At 42.5% G+C, this 25,448-nt stretch overlaps 1 protein-coding gene across 2 annotated transcripts in view; it reads left to right on the top strand.

Moving 5' to 3' along the window:
• LOC138948714 (scavenger receptor cysteine-rich domain-containing protein DMBT1-like) overlaps window positions 1-25,448 on the top strand; it is a 100,144-nt gene that overhangs the window by 40,866 nt on the left and 33,830 nt on the right. For both annotated transcript variants that reach the window (XM_070320320.1, XM_070320321.1), the window contains exons 26-37: window positions 879-1,054; window positions 3,672-3,828; window positions 5,254-5,432; window positions 7,546-7,702; window positions 8,163-8,332; window positions 9,206-9,365; window positions 10,231-10,403; window positions 13,871-14,024; window positions 14,960-15,132; window positions 15,984-16,185; window positions 20,292-20,467; window positions 21,827-22,063. In XM_070320320.1, coding sequence (XP_070176421.1) covers window positions 879-1,054; window positions 3,672-3,828; window positions 5,254-5,432; window positions 7,546-7,702; window positions 8,163-8,332; window positions 9,206-9,365; window positions 10,231-10,403; window positions 13,871-14,024; window positions 14,960-15,132; window positions 15,984-16,185; window positions 20,292-20,467; window positions 21,827-22,063 — 2,114 coding nt within the window. The remainder of the gene's footprint in view (window positions 1-878; window positions 1,055-3,671; window positions 3,829-5,253; window positions 5,433-7,545; window positions 7,703-8,162; window positions 8,333-9,205; window positions 9,366-10,230; window positions 10,404-13,870; window positions 14,025-14,959; window positions 15,133-15,983; window positions 16,186-20,291; window positions 20,468-21,826; window positions 22,064-25,448) is intronic.

The raw sequence follows: 25,448 nt of genomic DNA, 5'->3' as shown, positions 1-25,448 counted from the left end.
ACGTGACTCCCAGTGACCTCTACACTTTGACGTCTGCTTTGGTGACCTTTGACCTTTTTCAAGGTCACAGGTATGTCTTGAAGGAAAAAAATTGAAATATCATATCTCTGAAACTATTCATCGGATTTGATTCAAACTTTATAGGATTATTCTTTACATCAAATTATTTACATCTGTATTGTGTTGTGAATAGCAATTTCTTCCTGTCCATCTGATGCCTCATATAATATTCAGAACTGCGAAAGTGACTCGATCGAGCGTTTGCTCTTCTTGTTTTAGTATTGTATTTGTAGCTGACGAAGACAATCGTCGAAACCGGTCTTGTGTTTTTACACCCCCGGTATAGGGGTGTGTATAGGTTTCGCTCGATGTGTTTGTTTGTTTGTTTGGGTGTGTGTTTGTGTTCGCATATAGATCTCAAGAATGAACGGACCGATCGTCACCAAACTTGGTGAACAGGTTCTATACATTCCTGAGACGGTCCTTACAAAACTTGGGACCAGTCAAACACACGGTTAGGGAGTTATTGGTGGATTAAGATTCTACAAGGACTTATAGAGAAACATATTCATGGTCAAAGGGAAATAACCTTCTCAGTTGGTGGCAGTGAGAATGGGTGCAGTGAGAATGGTTATTTCCCTTTGACCAACGGGGGTGTTTTTCCTACCTCGAAGGAATTTCTTGTTTTAGTATTGTATTTGTAGCTGACGAAGACAATCGTCGAAACCGGTCTTGTGTTTTTATTGTTCGTGTTCCTGGTACTGGTGAGTACATTTTTATTGTTATCTTGAAAAAGCATAAGAACAACGACAAAATACAACCAAAGCAAAGGACACAGTTCATGCTGTGTGTGATGACCTCGTGACCTAATGTTTCAGTGGCCGAGCACGTGCATACGGCAACGCCCGTTTCGGACAGGCACCGGACGAGGAACGGATCTGGCTGAGCGGCGTGCAGTGTGTCGGGGCCGAGCAGCATATCGGACAGTGCAACTTGACACTCAGCGCTGGCAACTGCGACCACACGCATGACGTCGGCGTGGCTTGCAACGGTGGTAGGTTAATATTTAAGAGCAGAATATACCTGCGCAGTTTCAGCGGCACAGACGACGCACTGCATATTATTGATGCTGCGATAGGGATTATGACGAGTGTTAAGTTTGGCCTGTTTTCCTTTCACGCAACGTGTAGCGGGTTGGGATAATTTATTTATTTATTTATTTATTAAGGAGATTTCTAAAGCGCACAACTAAAAGCACTATGCGCTTTACAATATCACTAGGTATAAGCACACGCAAACATACTCTGATTAAATAGAACTTAGCCTAACAAGACATACTAAGAACACTAAACATTTGAGTTCATACAAAAATAGAAAATTAAATTAAATACTGGACAAACGATTAAAATAAGCTTAAGGCCTACACCGACTACAATGGACTATTTCAAATACAAAAATGTAGTTAACTATAAAAGGCAGTGCATAAAACTCCATAATCCTAAGAAGGTCGAACAAATAAAAAACATAAAAGACTATTTAACTATAATTACTTCGTAAAAGATAATAAACATGGAATACAAAGCTGTAATTTTTAACAACAAATCTAAAAAGATTTTCATGCCATATTGCACAACACATTTTGACACACACCCAGCCTCACACAAGCACACATACACATTTACACGCACACACACACACACACACACACACACACATGTACTCACACACACACACACACACACACACACACACACACACACACACACACACACACACACACACACACACACACAATAAATTCAACAAATATTTAAATACATAAAAAGAATTTTAAAAAATAATCTGCAGTGCGTCGTCTGTCCTGCTGAAGTTACGTAGGTGAGCGCCAGGCCTTATTAGTATTCAAAGGAAGTGGTTTGGGGTTGTTGTGTAGGTGGAGGGAAGTGATGGATATTGAATTTGCAAAGCTGATTTGCTTGTATGTTTTCAGAAAAAAGCACAACACAGTCATGCACATCACTTACATAATAATAATAATAATAATAAAGTGTATTTATATTGCGCCTATCCCTTACAAAAAACAAAAATATTTGGCTCTAAGCGCATTACAACATGTGTAGAGACTTGGTACAATCAAGTCTGACAAATACAATATCACAATATACACTTAGGTAAAACTGGGAAAAGCAGCTTCGACATTTAAACACTGCTACTAAAAAAATCCTCTAACAATGCATACTGCTTTACAATATGCATTTATGTATAAATATAGTTAAAGAACATCGAGTTAATAGGAATTAAAAAAAGGAAATAAAACTATCTAGCGGACGACGAAGAAGAAGAAGAATAAAACTATCAATGTCAATGTATAACAAGTCATTCAACGTAAATGGCCAAAGAACAACAACAAAGCAATGATGAGTTATACTCAATGGCTAATTGTATACATGTATAAGTGTTGACCATAATTGCTGATTCGATTCGCTGGACAGCTGCACCTTCGACCAAACTGTGGCGAACAACATTGTAGCGTGCAGCTTTGGTAATAAAAAATGGTGACCCTCCACCACGGAATGAGTCGCGTGTCACCTTTGCATGATTTTCATATGTTTACATTTTCCTAAAGAGTTTGTTATGCTCTATCCAGTGGTGAAACCCGTTTTAGAAAAGAGCAAAAACTGTTTGAGTTATAAGCCTGTGACTAAGGTGACTCTCACACAGTTACCAGACACTCCCCGGACTTATATTAAGCCTAGCGCAGAACCGCGCGAGGTGACATGCGACTCATTTCGTGGTGGAGGGTCAAATATGTTCGTGTTAGTGCCTGAAGGAGAGAGGCGGGTATCCATGCCGGCGATAATGTGATACGATACCATTGCCTATTCTGTTTCGTGTAGATACAATTCCAAGCTTGCGAGTACGTTTACCAAAGCAGAAACTGTTTTTATTTTGTCTAGATCATGACAATAAGCGAACTCCTTTATGTTCAAGTTATACACTGCCATACAATGCAATTCCTTTTTCTGTTTCATGCAGTTAATTTTCCAAACTTGCAAGAACTCTCTCCCTAAAGCTCAACAATAATCGAAATTCAATGTATTCAAATTCTCCATTGTGACACCTTACCATTGTCTATTCTCTTTGATGCAGATACACTTCCAAACTTGCAAGTGCCTTTACCTAATCAAGAACTTATTTACTATAACTTAAAAATAACCGAACTCCACTGCATTCAAATTTCCCACTGTAATACTTTACCATTACCTATTCTGATTTTTGCAGGTTATTTTCCAAACTTGCAATAACTCTCTCCCTGAAACCTAACAATAAGCGAACTCCACTGTATTCAAATTATCCACTGCCATTCCAAACTATTGCCTATTCTGTTTCATGCAGATAATTTCCAAACTTCCAAGAACTCTCTCCCTGAAAGTTAACAATAATCGAAATCCACTGTATTCAAATGGTCCACTGTGATATCATGCCATTGCCTGTCCCGTTTCATGCAGGCACACTCCAAACGGTGCTAGCGTCTTGCGCGAGGCTGTTTCACGTGGGCACTTCACACCTTGCAAATGCGTTTACCAAAGCATGAAACCTTTCCCTAGAACTGGACAATTATAATCTTTTCCACTGTAATACCATGGCATTGTCCGTCCCGTTCCATGCAGGCACACTCCAAACCGTGCAGGCACGTCTGGCGGGAGGGGGGAACACCCACGAAGGGAGAGTGGAGATCAACGTCAACGGAACGTGGGGAACCGTCTGTGACGACGACTGGGATCATAATGACGCCATTGTTATATGTCGTATGCTGGGCTTTCCGACGTAAGTCTGCTGCCGTAACTATTTTAGCATCGTATGTCGCAGTTTGTCGCACATGTTGATGTGGGTGTTTGTCGCAAGATTTTAGCTGCATTGTCGCAAAATAAATAAAATAGCCCAGCCCTGGATTACCGTTATTTTTCTTTCTCAGAGCGATTGTGTTGGCTCGAAGCGGCGGCCATTTCGCGATGTCATTGCCAGCTAGATGAAGTAAAATGCACGAGAAATGAGACTAAGAAGAGATAATGAGAAAACCAGTTGAGCTCAGAAAAAAAAAATGATTATGACCACACCTTTTTCTTTCTTAGAGCAAATGTCTTGGCTTCAGGCGGCGGCCATTTTGTGACGCCAACACGAACGCCCCCTATATGAAATCTGGTTGGATGACAGAAACTAAGACAGAGTAGAACCATATTAAACCCAGTCGAACGCAGAAGAAAACAATTAAAACAAGTCGCGTAAGGCGAAATTACAACATTTAGTCAAGCTGTCGAACTAACAGAATGAAACTGAACTCACTGCATTTTTACAGCAAGAGCGTATACTCGTAGCATCGTCAGTCCACCGCTCGATGCAAAGGCAGTGAAATTGACAAGAAGAGCGGGGTAGTAGTTGCGCTGAGAAGGATAGCACGCTTTTCTTTATCTCTATTCTTTTTAACTTTCTGAGCGTGTTTTTAATCCAAACATATCACATCTATATGTTTTTGGAATCAGGAACCCACAAGGAATAAGATGAAATTGTTTTTAAATCGATTTCGGAAATTTTATTTTAATAATAATTTTTATATTTTTAATTTTCAGAGCTTGTTTTTAATCCGAATATAACATATTTATATGTTTTTGGAATCAGAAAATGATGAAAAATAAGATGAACGTAAATTTGGATCGTTTTAAAAACAAATTATTTTTTTTACAATTTTCAGATTTTTAATGACCAAAGTCATTAATTAATTTTTAAGCCACCAAGCTGAAATGCAATACCGAAGTTTGGCCTTCGTCGAAGATTGCTTGGCCAAAATTTCAATCAATTTGATTGAAAAATGAGAGTGTGACAGTGCCGCCTCAACTTTTACAAAAAGCCGGATATGACGTCATCAAAGGTATTCATCGAAAAAAAGAAAAAAAGATCCGGGGATATCATACCCAGGAACTCTCATGTCAAATTTCATAAGGATCGGTCCAGTATTTTAGTCTGAATCGCTCTACACACACACACGCACAGACAGACACACACACACACACACACACACACACACACCACACACACACACACACACACACACACACACACACACACACACACACACACACACACACACACACATACACCACGACCCTCGTCTCGATTCCCCCTCTACGTTACAACATTTAGTCAAAACTTGACTAAATGTAAAAATGATGACAATCGTCCCTTTCTCTTTCTCAGGGCGAATGTGTTGGCTCGAGGAGGCGGCCATTTTGTGACGTCAACGGCGGCGCCGCGTAAGATCTGGCTTGATGACGTCGAATGCACTGGCAACGAGACCACGATAGCTCAGTGTGCTCACACCGCCTGGGGGAGAACCAACTGTCAACACCAGGAGGATGCGGGAGTGGTGTGTGGAGGTGAGTTCTCCCCTGAGTAGGCAACAATTGTCGGCAATAATAATATACATAACATTATTTACAGTGCAATCACACACATACACTCTTCAAAAAAAGTTAAGGATCTCTTTTTTACAAGCACGCCACACAAAACAGACAAGACCGAATTCTTTCTTTTTTTTACATTTTATAATTGAACAACCAAGGAGTAATGACAAACAAAGCAAAGATCGAACGCGGCAGCGACAATTTAGCTAGAGTGTGTCAAACGTGACAACCCTCGAAAATGGAATTCACAACCATGTGAATCAGTGTCAATAACGCGTGTGCCCTCCGTTGTGTGCCAGGCATTCAACACATCGTTGGCGCATGGAGTGGATCTGGTTGCATATGAATGCTCTGGGAACTCCATTCCACTCCTGCTGGAGCCATTGCAGCAGTTGACCCAGATTGGCAGGAGGAGGGTGATGTTGCTGTACCCGACGACAAAGCTCGTCCCACATGTGCTCTATGGGGTTCAGGTCCGGGCTGTTGGCTGGCCACAGCATTCTGTTGACCCTGGCCTGCTGGATGAAGGTGTTTACAGCTGCAGAGCGATGGGGAGGTGCGTTGTCATCCTGAAGAATCGCACGAGGGCCGATCGCTTGGAGGGCTGGAACGACCAGGGGTTGCAGGATCTCAGTCTGGTAGCGGACACCGGTCAAGTTGCCCACTACATGGTACAGAGGTGTCCTTAGACGTGTGCTGATCCCTCCCCAGACCATCACAGAGCCTCCGCCAAAACGCTGTCGTTCCAGAACAGCGCCTTTTGCGAAGCGCTCTCCGCGACACCTCCACACTCGGATGCGACCATCACCAGGTTCCAAGCAAAAGCTGGACTCATCTGTAAACAACAGCTGAGCCCACTGCTGACGTTGCCACCTCACATGTTGAGTGCACCAGGCTCGGCGAGCTGCTCGGTGATTAGCAGTCAGGGTTGTTCCTCGGACTGGACGCCTTGCACGCAAGCCAAAGTTGTGTAAGCGGTTTCGGATCGTCTGACCACTAACAACAGTGTTGGTGGTAGCTTGTAGGCGTTGCCTAATGTTGTTTGCCGTAGCCATTCTTTGTTGCATGGCCTGCATCTGAATGAAGCGATCCTCTCTTTGTGTGGTGACTCTGGGCCGACCAGAACGTTGTCGCTCCTGCACTCTTCCAGTTGCGTGGAATCTCTGTTTTAGTCTGATGATGACAGAGGGAGCCACTGCAAGCCTCTGGGCCACTTGCCTGGCAGCAACATTAACACCGTCTTGTAGCCATCCTATTGCCCTTCCTCTATCCAGATCGCTCAGTTTTCTTCGTGGGGGCATGTTGCTACTGTGCATAATTGTGCCAGCGTGTCAACCTTTAAACACAAGCTGGTGAACGATGTTCATAGCCAGGACCCTGTTGTAGCACGTGCATCACAACCTTTTGCCCTGGCATGCGTTCCGCAAATTTCATGGGGCTATAAAAAACACCCTTTTTCTTCCAAAATGCAGAAGCTTTTGAGAAGTCCCACAAAGGGAAATAACTCTGCCTGCCAAACAAAATTCTAGGTCAAGACTCGTTGTTCATTTGTTAATTCAAACACATTAATCTTTTAATTATTATGTCGATGTTTAATTTTTTGGTAATTTTTTATAATTAGATCCGTTTTTTCAACCGATCCTTAACCTTTTTTGAAGAGTGTATCAATGAATAACACAATGCACTACAAAACATAATCACAAACACACGCGCGGACACACTCGTGTGACCTGTCTACCGTGGATGCCATAGAATAGAATTGCATTTCTTATAAAGTCGGCAAAATCGAATTTTGTGTTTGTCTGCCTGTCTGTCTGTCTGTGTGTCTGTCCGTCTGTCTGTCTGTCTGTCTGTCTGTCTGTCTGTCTGTCTGTCTGTCTGTGTCTTTGTTTGTGTGAATCTGAGCATGACACAAGATACAAACCCTCACATTCGGCAAAATCGTATTTTGTGTCTGTCTGTCTGTCTGTCTGTCTGTCTGTCTGTGTCTTTGTTTGTGTGAATCTGATCACGACACGAGGTACAAACCATCACACCCCCCCCCCCCCCACATCCCCCCCCCCCCCCCTCATCGGCTCATTTCCAGGATTTGTGACTGCGTCCCCTGTTCGTCTTGTGGGCGGTCTGACGACGCACGAAGGACGCGTGGAGGTCTTCCACAACGGTACCTGGGGCACCATCTGTGACGATGATGTGGGACCGGACGAGGCAGCCGTCATCTGCCGAGCTGTTGGCATTAAATCGTGAGTGAGGAGTATTTATTTATATACTCTTGGGTCGTTTTTATTTGTGATATGGGATACAGGTTGTGAAGAAATGGCTGCTTCTGTGTGCATTGTCATTTCCGTTTCGGAATCTCGTTACTTTTATTAAAGATGTATATGTTCTCCTTGATGATTTTTATTTGTGATCAGTAATACATTTCGTGAAGAAATAACTGCTTAGACTATGTTCATGTCGATCCGTTCTCTTTCCGAATCTCGTTTCTTTTTTTCTAAATGAAACACGACACCGATATGTCTTGGAATGTTGAACCCTCCCCCCCATCCTCCCCCCCCCCCCATCACTCCCCCAATCCCACTCCCCATCACTCCCCCCATCACCCCCACCCCCTTCACCCCCCCCCCCCCCTGAACTGTTTTCACGGGAATGAGTTTGCCTTTAGCTAGGTCAATCTCACTCTGTTCATTCACTCTTTCGCAGGCAAGGGGCAGTGGCGTTCAGCAGAGCGCGCTACGGGCAGGGCACGGGCCCCATCTGGATAGATGATCTGAGCTGTGCTGGGTCCGAGGGTTTCCTGGACATGTGTGCTTTCCGCCCGTGGGGGCAGACCAACTGCAGACACTCGGAGGACCTTGGCGTGTCCTGTGGAAGTGAGTCCTTTTTTTATTTATTTTTTTATTTTTTTAGTTAATTGATTTTATTTGTGGATTCAAGTGGTGGTAGAGAGAAATTCAGATGTTGTGAGCCTCAAGCCATGTCTTGATGAACGGTCGCGTTGAAGGTGACCTTTTTCTCGCTCAGTTTTTAATGCGAAAGAATACATACATTCAACAATGTACGGTAAAAATGCGAATGGTTTGAGTCCCAACCACGGGCAATGAATTTGTCAATGTTCTCGTCGAGTTTGTAACACAGATTAGATAATCCATTCAACTGTGTGCGACGGGTGTATCATTCGCGGTATAAAATGCGACTGGTTCGAGTCCCAACCAGGATTAATGAGTGTCTCAACTTTCTCAAAGTTTGTTAAAAAGACTAGAAAATCCATTCAACTGTGTGCGACAAATGTACCAATCGCAGTTCAACTGTGTGCAACAAATGTACCAATCGCAGTTCAACTGTGTGCGATAAATGTACCAATCGCAGTTCAACTGTGTGCGACAAATGTACCAATCGTAGTTCAACTGCGTGCGACAAATGTACCAATCGCAGTTCAACTGTGTGCGACAAATGTCCCAATCGCAGTTCAACTGTGTGCGACAAATGTACCAATCGCAGTTAATCTGTGTGCGACAAATGTACCAATTGCAGTTCAACTGTTTGCGACAAGTGTACCAATCGCAGTTAATCTGTGTGCGACAAGTGTACCAATCGCAGTTCAACTGTGTGCGACAAATGAACCAATCACAGTTCAACTGAAAGCGACAAGTGTACAAATCGCAGTTGATATTGTGGTGAACTAAACCAGGGTCAGTGAGCTTCAACTTTCTCAATTTGTCATGGTATCTTTCTCTGTACTACAGGTGTGCCAGGTGCGGTCAAGGTGCGATTGGTGGGCGGGGGTTCGAGTCCCAACCAGGGCCGAGTGGAGATACAGGTCAACGGCACGTGGGGCACGGTGTGTGACGACCTCTGGGATTCCAGAGATGCCGGCGTCGTCTGCGCTATGTTAGGATTTCCCAGGTTGGTGGTTGCAGTTGTAGTAGTGGTCAATCTCCGAAATTGGAATACAGTTTCGAAAAAGCATAAAAGTCAGACCATTTAACTTAAAATGTTTACACTTTGTGAACTATTCAGCCCATATCTCAAACCAGTGTACACCAAATATGTGACCCTCCACCACGGAATGAGTCGCATGTCACCTTTGCATGATTTTCATATTTTTACATTTTCATAAAGAGTTTTTTATGCTCTATCCAGTGGTGAAAACCGTTTTAGAAAAGAGCAAAAACTGTTTGAGTTATAAGCCTGTGACTAAGGTGACCCTCACACTGTTACCAGACACTCCCCGGACTTATATTAAGCCTAGCGCAGAACCGCGCGAGGTGACGTGCGACTCATTTCGTGGTGGAGGGTCACATATGAAGTAATTTGCTGAACAAATATCGCCTAATAGGAGTCCAAACAACAAAGTGACTGTGGTGAGATGAACAAAATTGAAAAACAAAAGAATTCTGTTCCCACCAATACAATGACAGCACAATATATAATACAATACGAATTTTCGCTTATGAAAGCTTCATCAGGAAACAGACAAAAAACAAAGGACAACAAAATACAAAAGCAAAGCTGACGGAGCGAACAAGGACAAGGTTGGAAAACAATAATTATAGGAGTCCTTAACATATTAGTGGGTGGCATTATTCTGGGTCACCCTGTAGCAGTAGTCGTAGCAGAAGTTGGAGGAGGAGTATGGAAGTCGGAGTGGCAATCAATCAAAAATGTGTTTATTTTTCCATCAATGTAAGAAAACAAATTGTAAATGTTTTGGTCACATCGTTGCAAATGTTCGTATTGTTTTGTTCATGTTCTTCCTCTTTTTTTCTAGAGCCGGTGCCCAAGCGGCCACGCGTGCCCGCTTTGGTCAAGGCAGTGGCCCGATTTTCCTGGACGACACACAGTGCACCGGCACCGAAGAGACGTTGCTCCAGTGTAACGCCAAACCGCTTGGACATTCCAACTGTCAGCATCGCGAAGACGCTGGAGTTATCTGTGCTTCTAGTAAGTTAAGGAGAAGAATAAAGGATACGATTTAATATAGTCCTGTGAGGTTACCCTCATGAAAATTCGGGCTGCTTTCTCCCTGGGGAAAGCGAGCTGCCATACAGTACGGCGCTACCAAATTGGTTTTTTTTTTCTTTTTTCCTGCATGCGTGTATTCATGTTTCCAAGCCCTGAGACTTTCGCTGTGAACTTGGGTTCTTTATCGTGCGTAATTTGTTGTGGTCTTGGTGGCTTTGTCTTTGCATTCTCAATTTTGTTTCGTTTACGTTAATGTTAGTGTGGGATTGTTTTTGGTTTTTTTAAATTGTTATCTCTAAAGCTGCATCTGTAGCGACTTCAGCCTTTTTTCGATTGTTGTTCCCGCGTGAAATTGGCACCGGTACTTGCACTAGACTAAGCTGACATCCACAGTTTGAAAATAGTACCTACGTTACATACAATAATGGAAATATAGTGCGTTCCGGGATCCGCTTTTGTTAGGTTTAGTCTACCTTTTTGAGGTCCCACGTCCCATGATTTTGTAGTACTTACGTGTTTTCGGCTTCTAGTGCGTATATGACGCAGGGACGCAAAGTTTGGGGATCGCTTACAAGGAGGCCTTTAACCATTCTAGTTTTGGGACGTTGGTTTGGGGATCGCTTACAAGGAGGCCTTTAACCATTCTAGTTTTGGGACGTTGGTCTGGGGATCGCTTACAAGGAGGCCTTTAACCATTCTAGTTTTGGGACGTTGGTTTGGGGATCGCTTACAAGGAGGCCTTTAACCATTCTAGTTTTGGGACGTTGGTCTGGGGATCGCTTACAAGGAGGCCTTTAACCATTCTAGTTTTGGGACGTTGGTCTGGGGATCGCTTACAAGGAGGCCTTTAACCATTCTAGTTTTGGGACGTTGGTCTGGGGATCGCTTACAAGGAGGCCTTTAACCATTCTAGTTTTGGGACGTTGGTCTGGGGATCGCTTACAAGGAGGCCTTTAACCATTCTAGTTTTGGGACGTTGGTCTGGGGATCTCTTACAAGGAGGCCTTTAACCATTCTAGTTTTGGGACGTTGGTCTGGGGATCGCTTACAAGGAGGCCTTTAACCATTATAGTTTTGGGACGTTGGTGTGGGGATCGCTTACAAGGAGGCCTTTAACCATTATAGTTTTGGGACGTTGGTGTGGGGATCGCTTACAAGGAGGCCTTTAACCATTCTAGTTTTGGGACGTTGGTTTGGGAACTTCAGCAGTTTACCAATTTTTCTTATCTGAGATCAACAACAATTGTGCAAATCATCATAACGCTTCATTTCGGAACATTACCAGTTTAGGATTTTTCTTATCTGAGATCAACAACAATTATTGTGCAAATCATCATAACGCTTCATTTCGGAACATTACCAGTTTAGGATTTTTCTTATCTGAGATCCACAACAATTATTGTGCAAATCATCATAACGCTTCATTTCGGAACATTACCAGTTTAGGATTTTCCTTATCTGAGATCAACAACAATTGTGCAAATCATCATAACGCTTCATTTCGGAACATTACCAGTTTAGGATTTTTCTTATCTGAGATCCACAACAATTATTGTGCAAATCATCATAACGCTTCATTTCGGAACATTACCAGTTTAGGATTTTCCTTATCTGAGATCAACAACAATTGTGCAAATCATCATAACGCTTCATTTCGGAATATTACCAGTTTAGGATTTTTCTTATCTGAGATCAACAACAATTATTGTGCAAATCATCATAACGCTTCATTTCGGAACATTACCAGTTTAGGATTTTTCTTATCTGAGATCAACAACAATTATTGTGCAAATCATCATAACGCTTCATTTCGGAACATTACCAGTTTAGGATTTTTCTTATCTGAGATCAACAACAATTATTGTGCAAATCATCATAACGCTTCATTTCGGAACATTACCAGTTAAGGATTTTTCTTATCTGAGATCAACAACAATTATTGTGCAAATCATCATAACGCTTCATTTCGGAACATTACCAGTTAAGGATTTTTCTTAGCTGAGATCAACAACAATTGTGCAAATCATCATAACGCTTCATTTCGGAACATTACCAGTTTAGGATTTTTCTTATCTGAGATCAACAACAATTATTGTGCAAATCATCATAACGCTTCATTTCGGAACATTACCAGTTTAGGATTTTTCTTAGCTGAGATCAACAACAATTATTGTGCAAATCATCATAACGCTTCATTTCGGAACATTACCAGTTAAGGATTTTTCTTATCTGAGATCAACAACAATTATTGTGCAAATCATTATTAGGCTTCATTTCGGAACATTACCAGTTAAGGATTTTTCTTATCTGAGATCAACAACAATTATTGTGCAAATCATCATAACGCTTCATTTCGGAACATTACCAGTTTAGGATTTTTCTTATCTGAGATCAACAACAATTATTGTGCAAATCATCATAACGCTTCATTTCGGAACATTACCAGTTTAGGATTTTTCTTATCTGAGATCAACAACAATTATTGTGCAAATCATCATAACGCTTCATTTCGGAACATTACCAGTTTAGGATTTTTCTTATCTGAGATCAACAACAATTATTGTGCAAATCATCATAACGCTTCATTTCGGAACATTACCAGTTAAGGATTTTTCTTAGCTGAGATCAACAACAATTGTGCAAATCATCATAACGCTTCATTTCGGAACATTACCAGTTTAGGATTTTTCTTATCTGAGATCAACAACAATTATTGTGCAAATCATTATTAGGCTTCATTTCGGAACATTACCAGTTAAGGATTTTTCTTATCTGAGATCAACAACAATTATTGTGCAAATCATCATAAGGCTTCATTTCGGAACATTACCAGTTTAGGATTTTTCTTATCTGAGATCAACAACAATTATTGTGCAAATCATCATAACGCTTCATTTCGGAACATTACCAGTTTAGGATTTTTCTTATCTGAGATCAACAACAATTGTGCAAATCATCATAACGCTTCATTTCGGAATATTACCAGTTTAGGTTTTTACTTATCTGAGATCAACAACAATTATTGTGCAAATCATCATAACGCTTCATTTCGGAACATTACCAGTTTAGGATTTTTCTTATCTAAGATCAACAACAATTATTGTGCAAATCATCATAACGCTTCATTTCGGAACATTACCAGTTTAGGATTTTTCTTAGCTGAGATCAACAACAATTGTGCAAATCATCATAACGCTTCATTTCGGAACATTACCAGTTTAGGATTTTTCTTAGCTGAGATCAACAACAATTGTGCAAATCATCATAACGCTTCATTTCGGAACATTACCAGTTAAGGATTTGTCTTAGCTAAGATCAACAACAATTGTACAGATCATCATAACGCTTGATTTTTGAACGTTATCAGTTTAGTAATTTTTCTTAGCTAAGATCTACAGCAATTGTACAAATCGTCATCACATTTGACGTTCCCTCACATCTTGCAGCCGCTGACCAGATGCGCCTTGTGCCGGGCCCTGACCACGGGCGACTGGAGGTCTATCACAACGGCACGTGGGGTACAGTCTGTGACGATTACGTCAGCGGAAGTAACGCCATTGGCGTGGCGCAGGTCGTCTGCCGGGGTCTCAACCAGCCCTAGTGAGTATAATGGACCCTTCCGATTTGTGTGTTTGTGTTTGTCGGTCTGAGGGCTTTCGTGACCCAAGCTACAGTCAGTTAGTCGCCCTACATGACACCTCTGATCTGTTTGTGTGTGTCAGTCTGAGGGCTTTCGTGACCTAAGCTACAGTCAGTCAGTCGCCCTACATGACACCTCTGATCTGTTTGTGTGTGTCAGTCTGAGTGCTTTCGTGACCTAAGCTACAGTCAGTTAGTCGCCCTACATGACACCTCTGATCTGTTTGTGTTTGTCGGTCTGAGGGCTTTCGTGACCTAAGCTACAGTCAGTTAGTCGCCGTACATGACACCTCTGATCTGTTTGTGTTTGTCGGTCTGAGGGCTTTCGTGACCTAAGCTACAGTCAGTTAGTCGCCGTACATGACACCTCTGATCTGTTTGTGTGTGTCAGTCTGAGGGCTTTCGTGACCTAAGCTACAGTCAGTTAGTCGCCGTACATGACACTTCTGATCTGTTTGTGTTTGTCGGTCTGAGGGCTTTCGTGACCTAAGCTACAGTCAGTTAGTCGCCGTACATGACACCTCTGATCTGTTTGTGTCTGTCAGTCTGAGGGCTTTCGTGACCTAAGCTACAGTCAGTCAGTCGCCGTACATGACACCTCTGATCTGTTTGTGTCTGTCAGTCTGAGGGCTTTCGTGACCTAAGCTACAGTCAGTTAGTCGCCGTACATGACACCTCTGATCTGTTTGTGTCTGTCAGTCTGAGGGCTTTCGTGACCTAAGCTACAGTCAGTCAGTCGCCGTACATGACACCTCTGATCTGTTTGTGTCTGTCAGTCTCGAAAGCCCTCAGACCGACAAACACAAACAGATCAGAGGTGTCATGTACGGCGACTAAGCCTGTAGCTTAGGTCACGAAAGCGACTTTCATTCTCAAACCGTGTATGTTTCCACTAGCTCTGGTGCCAGGGCAGTGCCACGCTCGGGCCAGGGAGCAGGGACTGGTCAGATCTGGCTAGACAATGTCCGGTGCACGGGGTCAGAGACGTCCTTCTTCCAGTGCCAGCACGACGTGTGGGGCCGTAGTAACTGCCACCATACTGAGGACCTTGGCTTCATCTGTGCTGCGGGTAAGGCCTATCCTTAACTGGGCGAAGTCGACTACGCGAAGAATACGTTGCGAAGCTGGCCGCACGAAGCTTTAGCACTGAGTTTTCTGTTGAAAGACTTCGCGAAGGTGGCCGCACGAAGCTTTAGCACTGAGTTTTCGGTTGAAAGACTTCGCAAAGGTGGCCGCACGAAGCTTTAGCACTGAGTTTTCGGTTGAAAGACTTCGCGAAGTCGACTTCGGGCTTATTTAAGGACCACCATAAAGCTATTACTACGACCCGACTTCCGGGTCTTATCGACGCTTTCCGGAAATAACTCTGTAGGGATTTTCTGCTAAATCTGCCACACCGCATTAAATTCCTGACAGTGATATTTCTGAGCATCGTCTAGTGTAGCTTAAGGCAGTCAATTATGAACGATGGAGTGTAAAGTATGTGTGCATGTGATGGAGGGGGACAAGGGAAGAGAGAGAGGGGGAGAGTCGGGAGATATAGACAAAGAGAGAAGGAGGGAGGGAGACAGAGACAGAAAGAGAAAAAAAAGGTAGAGCGAGGGGCGGGGGGGGGGGGGGGGGACAAGAGAGAGATTGACTGACTGACTGACTGACTGACTGTCTAACTGACTGACTGATCTTTAATACATAAGTATAGAAGGTTTTAGGTACCGCCTAGTCTTACAACCTACCCTTACTATATCCACAGCACCCGAATAAACATTATGATATATCAGTTATATAGAAATTATATACCTATATATACAAATAAAAGCAAACAGATAGACAAAACGATAGACAGACAAAACAACAAACAAGCAAATAAACGCAAAGCCGTGCTTATAATCTCACACAACATGTCTCCCTCCGTTTCTATAGTAACCACGACGGTACCCACCACACAGGTCATCCCCATGACAACGCCCGCGCCAAACACAGTGTTCGTGACCCTCGCTGGCACTGTAACGGCCTACTCAGGTCGCGTGCAGGTCTTCTACAACAACCAGTGGGGAACAGTCTGCAACGACCTCTGGAGCAACCTGGACGCTGCCGTCATCTGTGGCATGCTGGGATACGCCAGGTACGCGTTATGCCTGATATTTATTGTCGTGGTCTGGCGCAGTGGCCTAGTGGATAAGACATCGGCCTCCTAATCGGAAGGTTGTGAGTTCAAATCCCGGCCGCGGCCGCCTGGTGGGTTAAGGGTGGAGATTTTTCCGATCTCCCAGGTCAACTTATGTGCAGACCTGCTAGTGCCTTATCCCCCTTCGTGTGTACACGCAAGCACAAGACCAAGTGCGCACGAAAAAGATCCTGTAACCCATGTCAGAGTTCGGTGGGTTATAGAAACGCGAAAATATCCACCATACTTCCCCCAAAAGCGGCGTATGGCTGCCTGAATGGCGGGGTAAAAACGATCATACACGTAAAATCCACTCGTGCAAAAACATGAGTGAACGTGGGAGTTTCATCCCATGAACGAAGAAGAGAAGAAGAAGAAGGAGAAGATTGTCATAATTACACGTACACGCACGTAGTTGGATTAATTTGTATTGAAGATACAAGGCATTCTCGCACACGTATAAGTCAGAGTGAATCTATCCATTTTCCAAATAAAAGAAATTCTAAGGCAGTGTCAGAAACATTTAATATGAGCATATACGTGCTTTCTTTCATGTATTGACTGTCTGCGATTAGATCGTCTGCTACGCGTTAAAGTTTCACGCGTGTTGAATCTGATCAAAGTGTGTTAGAACCTGTACGGGTGATGCCACACCCACACGTACACTACCACGTTTTGGCTACACGTATTGAGAACTAGACCTCTATAATGTTAAGGAGACGTCAGGGTCACGGTTATATTGGACATACTCCAAGAGCAGAACAGAGCAAAGTCTACACAACCAAGCTCGCTGCACAAAGCTGTGGCATTGACTTTTCGGTTGAAAGAAAAAGTCAACTTTGGGCTCAATTAAGGCCAAAAAAAATAATAGGTGTTGTTACGGTAACATAGCCAAAAAACATAGGGTAGGTAGGTAGGCAATCACTTTTTTTTTTAAACTTTTTTTTCTAATGTGTAGAAATTAAACCTACTTGACAGGGAAATAAGTGTGCGACTCGGGTGCTTTCGCTTTCATTGCGTTTTTTGCACTCGTTTTTGTTTGTTTTTTCTTTTGTTTTTTTGACAAATGTAATAAAAAGTTATAGGATCGGCCCCTAAAAATAGGGTAGGTCGGGTTACCGTAACCACACCTATTTTTTTTTTTAGGCCTAATTAACCTTCGCCGGTGGTCGTGGGTCCGGGTGGACCAGGAAGGGTGTTTAATTGAAAATATCTCTTAAACTAGTTGGAATTTTTTAATAAGCTTTTAAGAATGCCTCAGGCACCTAAAACGCTCTAATGTCCGAACATTTCAGCGAGAAGTAATTTAAAAAAAAAGGTCTCATTTAGACTACAAACATCGTGGGGCCGTTCGGACCCATGTTTCTCAAAGAATGAAATGAGAAGCATGGGTCCGCATGGCCTCACGATGACTTCCGTGTGTAGTCAATAACCCGGACGGGCGAAGGTTAAAGGAAGGCATTTTCCGGTTACTTGATTGACTAACTCAGGAAGTGAGTAAGTGAGCGAATGCTTGGTGAATTACCCGATCGATTGGCCTATTTTGGTTGTTTTATTGGTGGGTTGGTTCGTAGATTGAGTGAGTGAGTGACAGAGTGAGTGAATGAGTGAGAGAATGGTCAACTGATCGCATAAACCATAGGAGATGTGAATGGCAAGCTTTGATACGTAAGCCAGGTACGCATTAATGAGGGCGAGGAGAGTCTGCGCACGGTTGGCTCCGGGGGGTGTGTCTCTCGCCGGGCGTGGGGTTCGGGCTCACGCTGATAGCGACCAACTGGATACAAAGCCGGTGTAACACGAATTTTTTACTCCACGAAAAATTTACTCCGGAGTAAATATTTCGTACGAAATTCTTACTCCGAGTACACTTTTCGTACGAGAAAAGAACTCCCCAAGGCACGAAAAAATTACTCCCTCCACGAAATTTTTACTCCCCATTTTTTTTACTTCCAGTGAAAATCTCGTACGCAAAAATGGGATGCGGGCGAAGGGATAATGCTAATAAGTGATCTCGCGCACACGAATGTCGCGCTACCCTCCCTCCACCCCTTCCACCACCAAGACTAACAGGGGACAAGGGAGTAAAAATTTCATACATCTGGCATGAGAAGTTAAATTGCTCGTGTTGGGGTGAAGTAATTTATTCGTTATTTATTCGTCAGGGGAGTAACATTTGTGTACGAAATGTTTACTCGGAACTCACCTGTCTTGGGGAGTAATTTTCTCGTGCAATGGGGGAGTGCTTTTTTCGTAAAGGGAGTAACTTTTTCGTACGAAATGTTTACTCCGGAGTAAAATTCTCTTGGGAGTAATTTTCTCGTGTTACACCGGCGCGCTGCCGGCTGAGCTACTTCCCCGCCCCTCCAGGCTGTTGGCATGCATGTGTTGAAGTGAAACAATGCTTATTTCACAAGACATACAAACAATATACAATCCTCAGACAATAATGTCGGTAACAATAACAACTACCAACTTATGCACGTAAAGATTTAAACAGGACGAATACAGCACACTCTACATAAAACATAAGAAAAAAAAGAAAGGATTAAAATAAAAGACGAACTTGCTAGATCGAGAGCCAAAAAATCAATATATTCCGATATGTAAAATATAGTAACAATAATAACAACCTTAACTACATTTTCTCAAAAATGCTCTTATTTGGTGTAACAGCATGGACAGATTAAGGGGTTTGTTACCTGCTATTCAGACTTGATCCAATATGGTTCCTATATAGTGGGCGCCTTATGGGGGAAAACACATTTTCATATAATAACGGCGATACCTATTTTTTCTGAATTTCTGTGTTCGTGTTTACCTCGTCATGGGACGCTCGCTATATGCGAGCTGTATTGGATCAAGTCTTACCTCACAGTATTTTATAGAATAGCTTTATCCTGAAAAAAAAATGGAAAAAAAATGAGGGTGAGGGATTGTGATGGATTGATTGTTTGAGCGAGTGAGTCACTGAGTGAGCTTAAATCGTACAAAGGAATAACATTTTAAATAAACAACAACAACAACAACAAGAAATTCCTCCGAGGTAGGAAAAACACCCCCGTCCTTACCATTCTCACTGCCACCAACTGAGAAGGTTATTTCCCTTTGACCATTAATATGTCCCTCTATAAGTCCTTGTAGAATCTTAATCCACCAATCTTCTTCTTCTTCTTCTTCGTTCGTGGGCTGAAACTCCCACGTACACTCGTGTTTTTGCACGAGTGGAATTTTACGTGTATGACCGTTTTTACCCCGCCATTTAGGCAGCCATACGCCGCTTTCGGAGGAAGCATGCTGGGTATTTTCGTGTTTCTATAACCCACCGAACTCTGACATGGATTACAGGATCTTTTACGTGCGCACTTGGTCTTGTGCTTGCGTGTACACACGAAGGGGGATAAGTCACTAGCAGGTCTGCACATAAGTTGACCTGGGAGATCGGAAAAATCTCCACACTTAACCCACCAGGCGGCCGCGGCCGGGATTCGAACCCTCGACCTTCCGATTAGGAGGCCGACGTCTTACCACCACGCCACAGCGCCCGTCAATCCACCAATAACTCCCTAACCGTGTGTTTGACTGGTCCCAATTTTTGTAAGGACCGTCTCAGGAATGTATGAAACCTGTTCACCAAGTTTGGTGACGATCGGTCCGTTCATTCTTGAGATCTTTTTGCGAACACAAACACACAAACAAACAAACAAACACATCGACCGAATCCTATACCGGGGGTGTAAAAACATCCGTATTCAGCACGGTCGCATCCTAGAATCCATTTCCCACGTCGTGTTAGTTGGCACACTAATGTGTAGGACTTAGCAAACGTGTGGCGTAAAAGAACAAGATGACAATGAGAATGTACTCACCAGAAACCTGGACAATAAACGTTTTATTCATTTATTGTCCGTGTTTCTGGTGAGTACATTTTCACGTTATCTTGTTCTCACCTACAGTTTCTTGCTACTTTAGTGTGACATGGAAGTAAGCTTTGATGACACTACACGTTCAGGTTAAGGTAAACGTTCAGAAAAAAATCCATTTCTAGAACTTTCTTTTGCCAGGACCGGGTCGACAGCGCTGACCAACCCAAGAACGTACGGGGTGGGCACGGGTCCCATCTGGATGGACAATGTCGGGTGTAAGGGCACCGAGAGTTCCATTGCCCAGTGTCGCAACAACGGCTGGGGCAGGCACAACTGCGGCCACACGGAGGATGCCGGCGTCTCGTGTTCCACGGGTGAGAATAGACGTTCTTCGGAAATAACTCTGTCGGGTTTGTATGGGCTGTGAAAGAGAGAAAACCTTGCTTTCTAGGATCACCACTATAAGTTTCTAGCTTGTTGTTGATCCTAAACATGCTAATTATAATAACTAGCAGTCAGGCCCAGCTTCGCCCTGATGTTAGCAAAGCCCTCAAAGAGAAACTCCAAAGCAAACATTTGGGGGTAAATGGGCATGACACGGAATGCTGGTATAATAAGAGTTACCTCCCTTCCATGTGTAACAAAGCAGGAGTTGTTTATAGGCTGTATTCAATAATGGGGAGGGTCATTATCCGAGGAAGGAAACAATGTCTGGAGAAACTAAATCCCAGGGCAGTGTGCATGCACAATATCTTGTGCTTATCTTTTGCCATCTCTGAGGTATGGCGACCACAGACAGACAGACACACACGCACACTTACATCCATTTATATATAGTTTAGATAGCCATACATTGTCAAATAAAACAATGTTTAAATCAATACTTTGCTTTTCCTCTGGCAAATAATTTCACACGTGTGTTTCCGACACATCCCTTGCTAATGACTGCCAGGCCCATCCAATGTTTATCCCGAGTAAAATAGCAAGGGCATTCACTCTTTCACAACCAATATAAACCCGACAGAGTTATTTTTGGAATTTGACTATTAATGTAGGATTTGACAGAGAAGAGCAGACATTTCAGCACGGGTATTACCGCAAGAGCCTAACAAATTGTATAAAACAATGCGACATTTAAATATGTTTGATGTTGTACTATCACAATGTTTTAACCTCCAAACAGTACATTCAAAGTGTTTCATTGTTAAACTATCCCCTGATTTTAACCCCAAAACAGTACGTTTAAAAATGTTAAATATTGTACTGTCATCACTGGATGATGGTTTGGTGTTTTCAAACGTGAGCTATAAGGATAAGGAGAAGGAGAAGATTTCATATAGTCCTGTGAGGTTACCCTCATGGAAATTCGGGCTGCTTTCTCCCCGGGGAAAGCGAGCTGCCATACAGTATACGGCGCTACCCTTTTTTTTCCTGCATGCGTGTATATTCATGTTTCCAAGCCCTCAGACTTTCGCTGTGAACTTGGGATCTTTATCGTGTGCAGGCGTGCACACGGCGGTGTTCGGACACCGAGAAGAGTCTGCACAAAGTTGACTCTGGGCAATATATCCCTCGCCGAACGTGGGGATCGAACCCACGCCGATAGCGACAACTGGGTTTGAAGCCAGCGCCACTACCGACTGAGCTATTTCCCCACCCTATGAAGGCTTTGCCTCTTGTTTTTCGTGTTAAGCCTTGATGATTGAATGAAACATTGTTTAATCCCCAAACAGCCCAGCTGCCCAACCAGTTCCTGCTCTTCACGGACTCGAACAACAGGGGCATCTACCGCATGGACCTCAACTCCTACTCCTTCATCACCATCCCCCTGGCTGGGCACCAGAACCCCGTTGCCATTGACTACGACCCCGTTGACGTCCGAATCTACTGGACCGACGTTGGCGCCAGAGAGATCCGTTCGGCCAGCTTGGATGGCACCAACAACCAGACCATCAGAGCACTGTCTGGAAGTGAGTGATAACGGGAGGGTGTTCTGTGTCTGTCTTTATGGGTGGGGTAGGGGGGGGGGTTGATTGTGATGTCAGGTTCTACTGGACTGAAGACATCAACAACCAGACCATCACAGCACGGTCTGGAAGTGAGTGATAACTTTGAGTCTTATGTGTGTGTTTCTGGAGTTATGGGAGGGGAGGGGAGTGTCATGTGTGTAGGGGTGGGAGTTGGGAGGAGAGTGTTATGTGTGTGTTTCTGAGGATGTGGGGTGGGGGGAGGGTGGTTGTTGAGCCAGGGAATGCTGGACAACCGTAGGCAACAAAGAGATCCGCTCTCAGTGCCAGCCTGGACAAAAATATAAACAAGATCATCAGAGTGACCTTGGTCTCAGTGTTCCTGTTCGATCCTTCCCTGATAGTCAGTCGGCTAAGGACCGTTTTGGTTACTTTTTGGCGTCACGTTAGCAAACACATTTTTCTGATAGATTTTAACACCACAACACAAAATCTAAAGTTTTGGGGCAATATTCCAAACCAACGGTGAGAAAAACGTTGGTTTGTGTGTATGTTTTCCTTCTTTGGCGTTACTATTCTTGTTTTGAGGGTTGGGTTCATAAAACGGACATAAAACTTAAACCGCTTGACAGAAATTCTATAACTGTAAATCATTCGAAAGGGAAGGCATTCATGTACACGTTTGTGCCACTTAAAATGACGTCATAATCTGTTTATTTTTGTGAACTTGACAAGAAGAGCGGGGTAGTAGTTGCGCTGAGAAGGATAGCACGCTTTTCTGTCCCTCTCTTCGTTTTAACTTTCTGAGCGTGTTTTTAATCCAAACATATCATATCTATATGTTTTTGGAATCAGGAACCAACAAGGAATAAGATGAAAGTGTTTTTAAATTGATTACGAAAATTTAATTTTGATAATAATTTTTATATTTTTAATTTTTAGAGCTTGTTCTTAAACCAAATATGACATATTTATATGTTTTTTTTTTATTTTTTTTTATTCTCTTTTTGTACATTTTTTTTTTACATGAATATGCTGTACATTACAGGACATCACCTAACCGAAAGGACAGAATCATATAACAGAAAAGCACACTTGGACAATTACAACATACATGGGGTGGGAAGATGGAATGGGGAGGGGGGGATGTTCAGCGGTTTGGTGGTCGCATTATCAAAAGGTTTTAAGAACGAAAAAACCTAAGGGTTACATCAAAACGTGCATATACAGGCGCCAATCCTTGTAGAATTTATCTACTGTATTATTCACAACTGCGTTATACTTTTCACAAACAAATCTTTGCTTAAAGTTTCTACTAAATGTCTGAAAATGAGGGGTCTTTTTGTTCATTTTGGAAATATATACATGGTGTTTGGCACAGATTAATAACACATCAAAAGCTTTATCGGTGACTACATTGTTCGCCACTCCAAGAAGAACCAGTTCTTTAGACAGTTTTAAATTGTCGCAATGGGTGCAGTTCGCCTTTAGCCAATTTACAAATTCTATCCAAAAAGTCTGCACTTTATCACACTCCCAAAACATATGTAAAAGGGTTTCTTCATTTCTTCATTAATGTACACAATGACGTATCCACAATTTTTCGCAAAAATAGAAACCTTTCTGTGGGCAAAATTCTGTACAATAATCGGTACTGGAACCATCTCAGACAAGTGTCATTTGTTGTTTTAAAAACATGTTGAAAAATAGCCTTCTTATCTAACAAACTGTTTAAAGATTCAGACCATTTTTCGATACATTTTGGGACCGTAGTATGTTCAATCAGTTTTTTGTAAATAAGTTGTGTCTTACCTTTACAAATACATTTCCACACAATGGGCTCTGTCATAATAAAATGTTTATCAAATTCTAAGCCGATTTTTCTCTGATATTTCTTAACAGCCTGGATTACACCTTGATGCAATACAAAATCGCCTCGCACATTTGGATATTTGATTTTAAACGCATTATAGGATAAGTATCCATTTTGTCCCAAAATATGACCAATCTGAGCTATTCCATTGTCGATCCAATTTTGAATGTACACTGTCTTTTTATCTCTCCGAATATTAACATTATAATGTAAACATTCTGATACAAAATCGTTAAAGGTTATAGGGTCACATTTTCCATGTAGTTTCTTATAATGTTTAAAAACATTGGTCCAAAATGGGTTTTCCATTCTCTGCATCAAAACATTTGCAAATTCCTCTCCTCTCATATTAATTGTTGTAACAGATGGACATGCTTTAAACAATAGTCTTGATATTAATCCAGTAAGACCATCAACTCTTTTTAACCAAACAATTTTTAGAGATGACAGAAAACTTTTCACGTCAATCATCTTTAATCCTCCATCTTCATATTTATATGTTTTTAAAATCAGCAAATGATGGAGAATACGATGAACGTAAATTTGGATCGTTTTATAAAAAATATATATTTTTACAATTTTCAGATTTTTAATGACCAAAGTCATTGATTAATTTTTAAGCCACCAAGCTGAAATGCAATACCGAAGTCTGGGCTTTGTTGAAGATTACTTGACCAAAATTTCAACCAATTTAATTGAAAAATGAGAGTGTAACAGTGCCGCCTCAACTTTCACGAAAAGCCGGATATGACGTCATCAAATACATTTATCAAAAAAAAAGAAAAAAACGTCTGGGGATATCATTTCCAGGAACTCTCATGTCAAATTTCATAAAGATCGGTCCAGTAGTTTAGTCTGAATCGCTCTACACACACACACACGCACATACACCACGACCCTCGTCTCGATTCCCTCCTCAACGTTAAAACATTTAGTCAAAACTTGACTAAATGTAAAAAGGAGGAATAATTGCAATCTCACACACACACACACACACACACACAAACACACACACACACACACTTACACACACACATGCACACACACACGCACGCACGCATACACACACACACACACGCGCGCGCGCACGCACGCACGCACGCGCACACACACACACACACACACACACACACACACACACACACACACACACACACACACACAAAGACACATACACAAACATACCGACAAAATGACAGACATACACACAGTGAGACAAACGGACACAGAAACCCCCACACATGCACGCACGCACTTATGTACGCGAACAAAGACGTAGAGATGCTTATAGAGAAACACTTACGCAACCAAAAAAACACGCACACAAACACACAGACAGACAAACTTCATTCTTGGTAGAGAAATGCATTTCTTACTGTGTTGCTTTCTCTTTAAGTGCACCTACCTCGCAGAGAGAGAGAGAGAGAGAGAGAGAGAGAGAGAGAGAGACACACACACACACACACACACACACACACACACAGACAGACAGACAGAGACACAGAGAGAAAGAGA

The sequence above is a fragment of the Littorina saxatilis genome, linkage group LG15 (genome assembly GCF_037325665.1).
Source record: "Littorina saxatilis isolate snail1 linkage group LG15, US_GU_Lsax_2.0, whole genome shotgun sequence".
NCBI classification, from domain to species: Eukaryota; Metazoa; Mollusca; class Gastropoda; order Littorinimorpha; family Littorinidae; genus Littorina; species Littorina saxatilis.
Note: the sequence above shows the minus strand (reverse complement) of the source record. Positions and strands in the feature narration are given on the sequence as shown.